Raw genomic sequence first — 14,409 nt, forward strand, 5'->3', positions numbered from 1 at the left:
TTTCTGAATGATTATAATGATGGGAATCTACACCTCAGCCATACAGCCAGTGCAGATCTTGTAGTCCCCACATGGTCAAAGTGAATGCATCAGACAAAAGCCAGTCCAGTAAATTGCAGGAAGATGACTACTGTTATCAGTCAGGCCCTGCTCCTTACTTGTCTTCAGGACTGAGACATCGTTTAGATGGTAAAGTTCACTACTATAATCTGTTGAGCCCACGTATTCTCAAAGTAATGAAAGACAAGCGCTGATCTGAATTCCCGTTGGCTTCACTTCTTCACTAATACCACTGACAGATCTGAAGTGTGTGCTTGTGGCAGGATCTAGTGAAAAGAATGCAGTAATAACTGACAGAGAAGAAACTACTAAGTCTTAGACAGCTGCCAGAGTGGTTGTGAAACTATCATTCAAATTGATATTGAGGACTACTACAATACTGTGGCTTCTACTGCTGGGACGCCTGATGTAGTTAACTATACAAGCCTCATTTGTCTTGAAAGCACTGCTATAGGAAAGACTGGAGCTGCTGAAAATTATGCCACTGAAGATGATATTAAAATATAGTGTTAGCTCCATTGATTCAGTTATCTTGGACAAAATTGATGAGATTTTTTTTGACTATGAGATTTTTTTTGACTATATGGCACATAAAACTTAGAGTTTTTTTTAGAGGTAGCCACTTTTTGCTATGAGTAACAAGAAGACTTAAATGGGTTTGGTTTATTTATTTACTGGAAGAACACTTTTTTTCCAAAATTTTTTTGAATTGATCTTTCAGCAATTTTGTAACTGTTGAGGAGTAAATGGTTGCAGGTGCATTTTCAGAGGAACACAATTGCTGTGGAGAGCCAGACTTCCTCTCAGAATTTGACTGAAGAACATCATGTAGCTGCCATGTAACCCTCTTCTGAACAGAGTCCATTCTGAACTTGAACATGACTGTCTCATGTATAGAGTATTTGAAGTAGTATTTGAAATCTGAAAATCAAGTTCTGTTAGCTAGTTAATAATTAAGTACCATCTTAAAAGAGTAGCAAAGGAAGCATCCTCAAAAAGAAAATAAATGCAAACCTCTTAATATACTGCACTATTCAACAATCTACTGAATAAAAAGGAAAATTAATATTTAGAGTAATTGACAAAGAACACTGCTTGACAAATTGCACTGCTCCTAGTGGATAGGAAAAGCTTGAGAAAGTTGGAAAATATTTGACATTTGTACCCTGGGTTGGATGGCTGGGGCCACAGAGCAATCCAATAGGTACTGTAAAGCAACGGCATCCAGCTTGACCATGATGACATGCACTAGACTGTACATGCGTACTTAAGCTCCCAAAGAAAACTTATTTCATATCAGAGATGTTAGATTAACTGATGGAAGAAGTTTCTTTAGTATTTGAATTCCAGAAATAATAGTCTGAGATATGAATGCAATGTTGTCTTTGATGTTCATACTTTCTGTGATTCAATGATTACACAAAAATTGCATTTTCTGAGCTGTCTTGCAGCAGTATTTGCTATATCCTGATAGTTGAACACTGCTGGATCCTTCTTTTGGCTATCCAATGCTGTGCAATAACAAAGAACATGGATCAATTTTCTAAATCTAACAGATTAGAGCACTCAGCAAACTGAGGCTGTATATGCCATGGACTGCGAATCAAAACATCTGAAAAACAGGTGCTGTCATCCTTCTTCCTATTAGTATCTCCTTAGTACCTAATGGCATGCCACTGTCTACTGCAAGACTTGAGATGGAAGGTGTGGTGGTATAGCTTCTACTTTCCCTTTTATATAAGCTAAGGGAGTAAAGTGTGGCAGGACAGATACTTTCTTTTTGTCTGGTGGGTGCTGAGAACATTTCCAGCTCTGTACTATGAGTAGGAAGAATCTATATTACACTTTCACCCTTCTGCTTGCATAAATGACAATAAGATTTTGCTCAACATTTTGAAATCAAAGTAAAATTGTCAGCTATGAAGGAAGACCTATGATATGGGCAACAATCAAAGAACAGTAAGGGAATGAGCTCTGGAAATATTTTGAGATTTTCATTTAAAATTCAATATGCAATTATGTAAAACAAATCCTACTCTGATTCTTTGCACATATCTTTCGGTGTCAAGTAGGACTTCGGATAAACACAAACCCTGATCCAGAAGGATGTTCCAAAATGTGTAAATCAGTATGTTTCATGCAAACTCAAATGCACGTGGGTGTTGTCTGAGAGCAAGCCAAAAAAGAAACATTCCGATGCACTACAGGTCATATCACATGAGAAGCAGAAGCAGCTCAGCTCTTTCTCCCTCTTGTCCACACCATCCTTTTCTCCAGTACCAAATTTGCTTTGCCGTATCTCCAGGGATGGAGATTTGCCCATGCAAAACATTTGAGATCGGGCTTACAGTGCAGAGAATCAAAGAGGAAGTTTATATTCTCTAATTTTCAAGTGCCCACCATAATAAATTTGAATCACAATAAAATATTTCAAGAGTAACCATATGCCAACTGCTAAAAAAACATTTTTAAACCCACAGGACCCAACACACTACATCTAAGACTACTGAAGGAATTCAGCTACTGCTTTGAACTTATGCTAGTTGACTGTTGACTTAAGCAAACACTGGAAAGCTAACAAAGTTTAAAAGGAATGGGAAATAGCTGATGCTGTAACAGTATTTAAAAAGATTAATGAAAGAACCATGTAAAATTAGTAATGTAGCTTGAAAAAATTAAGCATTTGATTGACAATTGCATGCTGATATCATGAGGAGTATTAGTATAGTCCTTGGTATTGTACAAAATATTAGTCCTAAAAAAAATCAAGGCAGCACATATGAAACAGATTAAAAACTGGCCTTCTAGAACAGATCAACATAAAATAAAAAATTGTGAAAATTTTTCATCCAATCACTATTTTGCAAGGGTATTTTAATCAATGGTAGGCAGCATATCTACCGATAGTCTGCAAGAGAAGAAATGCTAAAAAGAAATTGCAGAAGACACAAAAATTGATGGAGCTATAGATAATGATAAAGGAAAAGTCAGCCCTGTAAATTCATTCAGAGCAAGTGATAAAATGGGTTTCACCTGAACAATCATGTTTTAGCAGAGATAAGTATAAGGTTGCACACTGAGGAATTGGAAATGTAAATCACAATAGTAGGAAAGCAGTAAATCAAAAATACTATAACCAGCTTCAGAGTAAAATCAACTGGAGAATGGATGACAGTGTCATACAAAGGTTAAAAGTGCAAACAGCTCTTGGCTGGGCAAAGACAAGAAGCTGAGAAGAAATCAGGTGATGACACATTAGTAGAACCATTACAGAAACTAAATATCCAATTCTTGCCTCCACACACTTACAACATTGGAAAATACTTAGGAAAGAGCTTGAGAAATAATTCAAAGCCTGCTTTATGTTGTGAGGTGAAAGGAAATCATCTATCTGTTTCGGAAGAGCATGCCCATCATACCTTTGTCAGTAACCAGCTACATTATAGCTGATAGCCCTTTAAAATAAGGGGAAAAAATCAAGTAGCTGAAAGCCAAAGCTTAGCCAATTTCAGGTCAGAAATAAGACACATTACAGTTTCAAAACAATTTGAACTGGAATTTTATTATATACTTTTTTAAATGTGAATTTTCAGAACTCCAAGAACAAGGATTTTGTTTCAGGAAACTGCCTGCACTAAAACTAAGCTTTCAAAGCTTGTGTTGAAAGAAACATGGCATGCACAAAGCACAGAACAAGTTTGACACCAAATATGAATTTGCATGCGGACAAGATCACACAATCCCTGCTGCTGTTGGCATCATAGCTAACTAGACTTAATCTAGCCTTATTACTCTCTACTCTTCTTAACTGTAGATTAGACACATGGGTATATACGGCTACAAGTAAGTCTGACAAAAGATGGCTGTGTATGGGAAAACTCAAGAAATAACAGCTGGGCAACATAAAGCTTAGAGTCACCACAAAAAGGCCCCGAAAACTCCCACTGAACTGCCTTTACTGGTCTGCTTGGGCAGACACTACTTGAATTGTGAGAGGAAGCAAGATCATATTACAAAAAACCTATAGAACAAGGAATGGGTATGGATTACATTTCACAAGATGAATATTGAAAATAGCATTGAACACTTGAGAAAATAATTTGAAGATTAAAACAATTCAGGACTTCAACTCCTCAAATGTTTTTGAACACTGGATAAAAATAATTTGGCCATTCTGCACATCTTAGAGTTGTTAGAGCTGTTTCTAATAAAATATGCTTTGGAGTTTTACTTTATAACATTTTGGATGAGCTGTTATTTTTAGTGCAATAATCTGCATCACATATATTTCAAAATAATACTTTTTAAACTACTTAAAATGAAAGCTAGTCTTATTCATCACTTGATTTCTTAAAACTTACATAATCAAAACAAGTTCTATGTGTTGCTGATTTTTTTCAGTTATCAAAGATGCTTAAATTCCACTGTACAAGAAAACACAATGAATTATAATCACCTCAATTGCATCGTCGTACATTTTCCTTGCTTCTGTGTCCATCTTGTCTGACATAAGCCAGGCTTTCAATAAATATTCATAAAAACTGTCTCCCAGCCCGCCCACGGATGTATGATCTGCAGGAAGGAAAGAGGCAAAAGAAAAATTGAAGATGTTACATAATAGCACCTTAAATATAATTTAAAATATAAACTCACATTTTTAAGTTACGCCATTGTAGAATTATAATTATTTTAAGCCTGTTTAGTAGGACAAAGCTGTACTGTCTCCCCTCTGAACTTATTTCACAGACATGGATAGCCACAGCAGACAATGCAATTTTCCGTGCTCACTACTTGCCATTCTACACAGGCTATCCCTCATATCACAAATTTAATTTAACTGAAGTTTTTACTTAATTCCACAGAACATAATTGTTTTGCTACTAGGGTTGTGTGTGTATACATACGTATGTACAAAAAAGCCATAAAAGCTCAGGATCCAGGATGCAACTAGGTCATGTGGCTGGCTATAAACCATCATCAACTATAAGGAATCTAATCTTTACAGGAGATTTTTATTTCGAACAGGACATTTACTTAACATACTAATAAATTTCTCAAGAGTAAATGTTCTTATTTAAATTCCTCTACTTGAAAGAGAAGTAAATAGTATACAACATAAGCCCTGCTTTGTTCCACTGTGCCTGAGCAGCCACACTGTGTGCCGTAGCCAGACTGCTTGACTACTACAGTCCAGCACCACATAAGCCAGACCTCCTAATGCACAGATTTCCTTTTTGCCATCTTTTCTTTTTCTTGCAGAGGTAGCCTTTCACAAGTACTGTCATCACTATTCTGTGCTGACAGACATTAAGAAGCACCTATGTTTGCTGTCTGGGTAACTATCACATATCACACAAAGCCTACTGATGGCCTGACTCAGTTTTAGACCTCCTGTTCCAACCATGGCAAGCACTCCCTCAGTATACCCTTCATTCAAAAAGTAATATGACCTCCAAGATTTAATACACAATTCCAACCAGAAAAGTGCGTAACTTCTGCTGGCACCAGAGCAGTCAGTCTGCTCAATATAGGATAAGGAAATGTTTAAGAACAATATGGTCACAATTACAGAAATTCAGTGACCTAAGCACAGTTGTGATACAGTCATACAACTTCCCTTTTAATGGGTGAAAGACAAAACGAAACAAACAATATTTCTTTTTTTAATGTTCCTCAGAAAGGTGGTATTATTTGCAGGCTGTCTGGGATAAAGGTGTAGAACAAAAGGTAGAACTCTCCTTCTGGTCCTTCTTCTTGTAAAGCACTGTTATGCCCTACAAGGGTATATGTAGAAACAAATGGAAAGCCTTTAGCTTCTCCATTTGTCTTCAGGTTCTAAGTTTGGCGGAAATAATTTCATATGCTTTTCTTATATCTCAGTATCTCTGAGAGCCTTTTCACACCCAGCTATTCAGTGATTTAACTATGAGCAGTGAACTTTCATATGCTATCTAGTTCTAAGCTGTAAGAGGGCATTCAGGCCATTTTCTTCCACAAATGCAAAGACTAGAAATTACATCTTCAAAGAACAATTATATTCTTACATCGACATGAGAACTAAGAGTCTGTGGTTTTCAGAAAAAAATAAATCATCCCGAGACTTCAAAGTTACAGCTCACGTCAGCACTACTCAAGGACTGTCTTCACAAGAGATATAGCTTAAAACTACTTCTGTTAAGCTGCTGCCTTCTCTTCAGTTGAGCTCCCATCACTTCAGAGACTGCTGCCAGCATTGCTACTCCACCAGGTTTCCTTCACAGATGCACTCAGTCCCCAGCCAGGACAGGGCTGCTGAATGTCTCTGAGCAGCATTCCTCTTGTAGAAGCTCCAGCTGGGTTCAGGGCATGCAAGAGTAGGGAGATGAGCGGGAAAGGTTTATGTCTTAAAATAAGAAATCCATGTACAGGTGAATTTCCAAAGTCAACTATCAGGAACACTCCCTGTTTCACCTCTGCTTCTTCAGACACTCATTTGAGAACTGTCTTTGTGTCCTGTCAGCAGCTCTTCTCCTCCTCCACATTGCTTCTTGTCTCAGATGAAAGTACAAGGAATATGGAAACAAGTCACATCAGGACACAGCACAGAGCCACCTCCAAGGCAGCCTTTTTTGCACCTTCTTCATGTGTTCAGAGAACAGAGCTGTGCAAGCCTCTCAGATGCAGATTTTCCTCCCACTCAACCAGTGGGATGCAAAAATGGTAAGGCTAAGAGGTTCTAAGGGCCTCACAACTCTCTGCAGTATTGTTTTGTTTATTGCCATTTTGCGTACTTCACACCAGCTCTGATGTACGAGCGGTTTTCAAGGCTCCTCACTCATTAAACTCTGTGCTGCCACTACCCAGCTGATGCCCTTCACAGATGGACCGCAGGAAAGACCTGTCAGGGGCAAACTGATTCTGTGCCATTTCTTCAGCAGCAGGAAAGGGTGAAAAGAAATACATTCTGTGGTCACATATGACAAGACATCATGGGCAGGAAGAAAGCACAGGAAACCTTTCACATGGGAAGGAAGCAATATTTCAAGGAAACTTGCTGTATCCAGATACAGCTGTCTATATTTACCTGGCCTCTCTCATCTGCAAAAAAAAACAGCAGAAAAAGATTGGAACTGAAAAGGAAGCAACCACAGCAGCTGAGCTAAGGTTTAAGCACAGCAAAATTTCCAACTTCTACAGCTGCATTACCTGCAGCCCTGGCACTATCTTCCTCAGGTTGTATTCTAGGGTCAGAAGATGTTGTTAAAGCAGAATTCACTGCAGTTTGTGTAAGTACTCTCACTAGAAATGGCTGAAAATTAAACAACTTTTTGTGACAGGTTGCAGGACTTGAACAACTTGCTCTTAGTATGGAAATGCCAAAAAGTATTTTTCAAAATCCCTTAATGAATCCATAAATGGTGAAAATTGTAGATTTGGGTCATCACACACCTTTTTCTCTCATATAAACACAGCTCCCTACCCAGACTTATCACCATAAGGTCTATGTTGGTTATCATATTCTCCTGCTGTTTGAGAAACAGATCAGATGGATTTGGAAATTTAATTCAGCTCAGCTCAGCTCAAAATGTTTTGCTCAAGAATGTCTTGTGCATAGAATATTTTGAATTGTTTTGTTTGTTTGTTTGTTTTTTAACCAACCCTAACCTTGCATGTCAATCCAGAGAATGAAAAAGGACAGCTTATGATTTGAATAATAAAGTTTGTAATAGGGTCCTGGCACTAGCTACTCTTTAGTAGACAGTTGTAAAGGTATTATGTTTAAAATGTTTATAAGTATTTTGCAAATTTGGAAATTGATTTTTCATTAATTGGATCTATAAGAATTATTTAATCAGCTGCATAGCATTTAAAGGCTTTTACTGTGAAAAACTATTTCACAGTGAAATCCTGAATGAAAATTCTTTGCAGATAAAGACAAATATAGCAAAGGAAACAGAAGTATGAGGGCATATCCAGTATGGCAGAAGCCACATACTCTATTCAATGACAGCTCTATATTTTTAGAACACTACTTCCTTCCAATCGAACACAAATTAAGGTATTTTTTTAATTCCTTCCTGTGCCCCCCTCCTTTTTATTTCTTTTGATTTTATTTTACTTTCTTAAGATTAGGCCTAGGTGATTTTTTTTCAAACATTAAAGGATTCCAGCCAAAGATTCCTTGGAAAGTCTTATTTTAAATTAAAAGGTATAGTAAGTGCAGTTGCAAAGAATTCCTTCAATAACTGCAGCCAAAAGCAAATACAAAAAGCACTGCATTTTTCCTTGTTTATTATACACCTGAAAGTATGTGCAAACCTGCACAATCAGTCTGTTTGCAGGCTTCCTCCTTGCCAGGTAAAGCTAAATAAAATCTTAATAGAAGGACAAAAATATTTACAGGTCATAGCAATATTTTTGCCCAGTTCAAAAGATTTACATCCTGTAGAATACTGGCATTTTCCATCTTAGCAAACAGCATGCAACTGAAAAATAAAACAACAACACTCAATTTAATAGCAGTATTTTAATAAGCTTTGCATTTACCAATAAAAGACATATTTAGTCAAGTATTATTTCTGTCTCAGCTAATAATCCAAAAATCACATTCACCTCTTTCCTACAGACTGAGTGGAAGACCTTTAAATTCTCACATCATCTAGTACTTCTAAGGCTAGTCTCACTCCAAGTGATTTTATTCATATCAGCAATCAATTAGCTCACTGCTGAAGCAGCCTCCTCTGAAGAGAAAATGGACAATCATTTCACAGCAAACCACAGAAATACATGGCAGGTCAGAAAAGAGAGTGCATGGTATCCTTCTGAAATGACAATCAATCTGAGCTTGGGATAGGAGGGAGAGTCAGTGGCTCTTGTATGATTTGTTCTTTGTAAATGACATTATTTCTTTATAAATCTTGACAGACAAAATTGTTTTTCCTCAAATAGCTTTCCAGGGCCAGGACCGCAGGCCTTCCCATCCTCTATTACCTCTGAGGCACTGTCTGTTATTCTTTTTCTGGATTAATTCTTGGAATGGTAGCCTGAGTCTAAAGTAAATACTACAGATACTAGGCATCTATTCAGCTCATTCTTTCTAACATTCAGATCTACCTAATGGCTGTAAATAACTTCCTTCTGAGCCAGACAATTTCTAAATGAACTGCAGTGGTTCCCAAGAATACAGTTATGACAGCAGACTCCAAGTTAAGAACAATTCATCTCCTTTTGTTTACTGTGAAAGTTTGGTTCAGTAAGCAGTAAGATATTTTCCACAACAACTTAAAGACTCCTAAAGTTAACATTAATAAGAAAACCTGCTCTAATGAAGGTCTACCTGCTCTCTAGAGCAAACTTAAGATGTGTAAATTATTTTTAAACAGATGGCTTTAAGCAGTTAACAGCAGCTTAATGAGGTGAATTAAAAACAGTTCATGATTTGCTAACCCCTCTCTGCTTTGTGCTTTAATTGTACAATTGTCATTTCCTGGCAATGCACAGGAATAAAGAAAGAAGCCAAGCACTGTTTTAAAAACAAAACATCATGCAGAACTGATACCGCAGTCCCAACACCTAAGGTGAGACTTTGTGTTAAAGTAGTGCAGGCTGAAAGTCAGCCTTGCCCCTTCCTGACCTCAAGGCACCTCCTCCTGCACTGCCTTTGCGTTCATAAAGCTCATGCTTTATTTACTTCACGCAGAGTGAAGAAGGTGACATAAAAAGCTGAGCAGAACTGCATTTCATGTGCCCAACCCTCTGCCAGTACATAAACACAAACAGCCAGAGAAGACAATCAGCTATAACAATATTTTTAATTCATGGATTTGCAACTATAACACCGACTGAGCATTTTTAAGTATATACAGATAAAAACAAGCAAATAATTCGAAATTTGGGAATCCATAAAAGAAACTCAAATCTTACAAACGGAAATGTTAATTATGACTTTAAAGCAAAAAGGAAAACTATTTTAAATCTGCATGCAATGCTCTATAACCAATACACTGGAAACAGCAAGGTGAACAACTACTAACTAATTTCAACCAAAAAGTAGTAATACTGACTACTTTGTAACAAAAGAACAAAGTAGTAAAAGGTGATGTGGATTTTACTTTGGGATCATGAACACTGTATCTTTGACAAAGCACTATTGTATTAAGTCAGGAAAGGATTTCAAGAGTGGGGAAGTTAAGACTAGGAGGGAGTAGTGAAGTGATTCAGCTAGTATTAAACTCTCATTAAGAAATCTTCACACCAGTTGTTCTGGGTACCAATTGGCCTTACACAACGCACAATCTGTATGAGCACCTTTTCTCTGTGTAGGAAACTTTTAAAGAAGTGCTTTTCTGTTTGTCTTCAGAGTGGCACTGATTAAATTTCAGTTCAATCTTCCTTCACCTCGTAGTTGGGCTTAGTGCCCCTCAACTGCTCTAAATAGGTGCAAGCTCTCTTTTTAATCCTTTAATCCAGAAAGCCGAAGCCCCAGAAATTGCAGCTGCAGCAATCCACAGTGGAAATTCAACCTAAAGATGCCATAAGCCATAGTGGATGGCTTAAAAGTGCAAACGCTTGTAAATTAACTACAGCAGAGGCAGCCCTGATAAAAGAAGGTGGAGGTGCAATTTTTAGTCAGGTATGAATCATTCATCACTAAGGAACATGTTACCAGCATGACAATTTTTCTGAAAACATGCAGATTGTCACATAAAAATCTACATTAAAAAAGTAGATTTAAAGTGGAAAAGATGAGCACTGAGAAATTAGGAGACAGCTGAGTTTTCAGTTCTATCGTCTGGTGCCACAACAGATTCAAGCAACAAGAAAAGCCTAGCTCAGCTCCTCCCAGCCTAGCGTTGTATGATGATGAATGCTTTGGCACATACAACTTCAGAGAACTTAGCTGAACTCTAAAAATTCCATATGGAGAAAGTAAACATGAATATTTTTCAAAGGCCTGAAAAAAATATGGGTGGTTTTGTCCTCCAGCAGTGCTAAAATAAATAACTCCCACAGTATTTAATATCCAAAACATGATGATTCTTGAGATTCTTAACTGTATGCTTAGAAGAAACAAAGTATAATTGGGTCATAACAATATTGCATCTTGAACCTCATATAGGAATGGTTGAAGCATTTTTATCAAAGAGGAGGGAAAGGGAAAAAGGAAGGAGGAAGAGAAGGAGAAAGGGAAGAAAGAAGGAAGGAAGAAGACAGCTTGAGGCTTGAAGCAGATAGAATATTCCAGTTGGAAGAGTTGAAAACTGGAAGCTCCAAAAATCTGAAAACACAATCACTTAATAGAAAATGAACTTAAATGCTACCCACAAAATAAAACAAAGCAAAATGACTTATTAGAACTCTAGTTAAACTAAAGATTAAATTTCTCAAGCTTACACAATCCAAGTATGTACAAAGACAACAGAAGGCCAGCAAGTAAAACTTGCCCAACTAATACACACACATATATGTGTAATCAACGTAACTCATGAACCAAAACACATCTTCAACTTGAATGTCTTTTATGATTCTATTTATGATATCTTACAACAGGCTCTCCTTTCAAGTTGAGGATTTGACAGCTGGAACAAATATTTTTGTTTTTATATTCTTACTTACCTGAAACGTCAAAATACTCAAACTGTTGTTTACAGTTCTGGAAAGATTTAGGTCATCTCTCAGAAAACATGTTCCTGAATTAAAGGTCAATCAACTAATGATGTAAAGTCCACTTGCAAAAATTCAAAAACACAACTGACCTTTATACTGCTGATTTCATTCAGAAGCAAAGTGGCCATTTATCACCTGAAGTTGTCTTTTCCAGATTATTACACCCATCAGCATCACCCAAATGAAGTAGATCAGCCTCTCTACAATTTAGGTAGAAAATTCGGAGTAGGTGTCAATTCTAACTGTGCTGGCAGCTTTATCTAAGTTGCTTGAATTCACAGTGGATTGATGGAAATTCAGGTACGTATATCTCCACACTGCAGCCCATGGAGGAGCCCCCAGTGGAGCAGGTGGATGTGGCCTTGAGGAGGCTGCAGCCCATGGAGAGCCCCCACAGAAGCAGGCCCCTGGCTGGAGCTGCAGCCTGTGGAGAGGAGCCCACACAGGAGCAGGGGGTCTGGGGGGAGCTGCTGCCTGTGGGGGACCCGTGCTGGAGCACTTTGCTCCAGGGGGATGGACCCCATGGTACAGAGCCATGTGGGAGCAGTTCTTGAAGAGCTGCTGCCTGTGGGCAGCCCCCACAAGATCAGCTGGGGAAGGACGGCATCCCGTGGGAGGGACCCCACGGGGCGCACGGGCAGAGAGTGACTGTGAAGGAGCAGCGGGAGACAAAGCGTCAGGGACTGACTGCAGCCCCCACTCCCCTGCACCGCTCAAGGGGAGGAGGCAGAAGAGGGCGGATGGGGGGGTAAGGTGTTTTTAGTTTGCTTGTAGTTTCTCACTGTTCTACTCTGCTAGTGATAGGCAATGAATTACATTAATCTCCTTACGCTGAGTCTGTTTTGTCCATGACAGTAACTGGTGGGTGATCTCCCTGTCCTAATCTCAACCCTTGAGCCCTTTATGTCATATTTTCTCCCCTTTTCCTTTGAGGAGGGGGAGTGAGAAAGCAGTTGTTGTGGAGTTCAGCTGCTCAGCACGGTAAAACCACCACAAGGTGGTAGGAAATCAGGTTGTGTGAAAGGCTTACTCAACAGCGGAGTATGGACTGAGACCAAGCTATAGCACTCTACATTTGCACTGCGTTCATCACCATGCCTTTCTGATTTTTGACCACATCGGCAAAAAAGTGCCACAGAGTGATTTGCAATCACAGATCAATGTCTTCACTTAGATCTCCAAGATGAGAGGGTATTTTACCTTGTTGCTCCAGGACAGTCCAACTCCTAACAGAACTTTATGATTAAAAGAACCCAGTATGAAAATGCACTCTCTATCCAGAGAGTAAAAGTATAGACCCTCTCTTCTGCACCAAACTGGAAGCTTTTCTTTTTTTTTTTTTTTTCTTCTTCTCTCAAGAAGGTACATCTCCCCATATAGCCCAGAATATAAAATCTCACATGTTGAAGACAGAATTAGAAGAAATGGACAATTATGTGTCATCTGAAATCTATTATTGGTCCAGAGAACAACACTGATCTAATTATAAACAACTAGTTGCACAGCCTCCAACATTTAAATGATATAGAAGGAATAAAATCAAAACATGTAACTGTAATATGGCTGTAAAAAGTCTGCAATTAGATTTTCATAGACTCTCTTTTCATAGGAAATCAATGATTTAAAAATGGTTGAAAAATACAGTTTAGATATCCAAAGACTCTGGTACAAAGATCAATTACTAAAGAAATATATGATTCCATAGGAGCTCAGACTTTAAAACTCACAGAGCTTGTATCAAAGTATGCACTTTTAGTCCCTAATCATTTTAAATTAGCTGTCGTCAAGGTCAACAATTTAAACTCCTCAAGAATATCAGGTAAGTACCCTAATACATGTTGGATTCTGTTCATAAAGGCTAATTGACTGGCTTTACAGTGAGGAAAACAAATGTTAGAGCTGCTAGAAGACTGACTTCAAATTCTAGATATTGATGCGCTCCCCATCAATATCACGGTATAAAAGTGTAGTTTGGTGGTACAGCAAAATAAAATACTCATTTCTTTCCACATCAGTTTATGCAAGCACTTTGAAAGCTCAAGTTACACCATATCTGAATCCTATCTTTAGGAATTCTTTATACACACACCCTTTCAAATACATAATGCATATAAATATTTAACCTTCCATTAACACTAAAATCTTAAACACACCAAACAAAGCTTCTATTTGTTTAGCTTTTTCAGCATCTTGATGAACAGACCAGCAAAATGTCTTAACCTTGCAGATTTATAAAAACATATTCCCTGTAATGCATTGCTCTGCTGTATGTCATTAAAACAAAGCTTTAGCAGATTAACTTGTTCTTGTCCTCTACTGAATAATCAGATTTGAATACAGCCTTTTCTTGAAGCACTGTTAATTACATTTGTATATGTTTACAAAGCAAAAGGGCAAGGGGAATTCCCCATCAGAGATTACACAGATTATTGTATATTCAAAACACATGCATATTCCTAAAAGCAGAACAAACCAGGATATTTTTGAAAGAAAAACTAAGGAAATCTGCCAGGACAGCACAGAAAACTAAACAGCAGAGAACCATCCCCACCTTCTTATCTGCAATGGTGAGAAGCCTGCTATTGGAAATCTAGAAATCATGTTGTATTTTTTTGTTCATAATGTACTGAACTGAAATCAGATTTAAAAAACAAAACCACCGCCAACAAAAAACAATAAATGCCTGCATCCAATCCCCAAACT

General features: G+C 37.9%; 1 protein-coding gene across 2 annotated transcripts in view; it reads right to left on the reverse strand.

Moving 5' to 3' along the window:
• The window catches only part of MAN1A2 (mannosidase alpha class 1A member 2), a 135,427-nt gene that overhangs the window by 19,899 nt on the left and 101,119 nt on the right, over positions 1–14,409 (reverse strand). For both annotated transcript variants that reach the window (XM_068698910.1, XM_068698920.1), the window contains one exon: positions 4,517–4,632. In XM_068698910.1, the coding sequence (XP_068555011.1) occupies positions 4,517–4,632 (116 nt within the window). The remainder of the gene's footprint in view (positions 1–4,516; positions 4,633–14,409) is intronic.

The sequence above is a fragment of the Anas acuta genome, chromosome 1 (genome assembly GCF_963932015.1).
Source record: "Anas acuta chromosome 1, bAnaAcu1.1, whole genome shotgun sequence".
NCBI classification, from domain to species: Eukaryota; Metazoa; Chordata; class Aves; order Anseriformes; family Anatidae; genus Anas; species Anas acuta.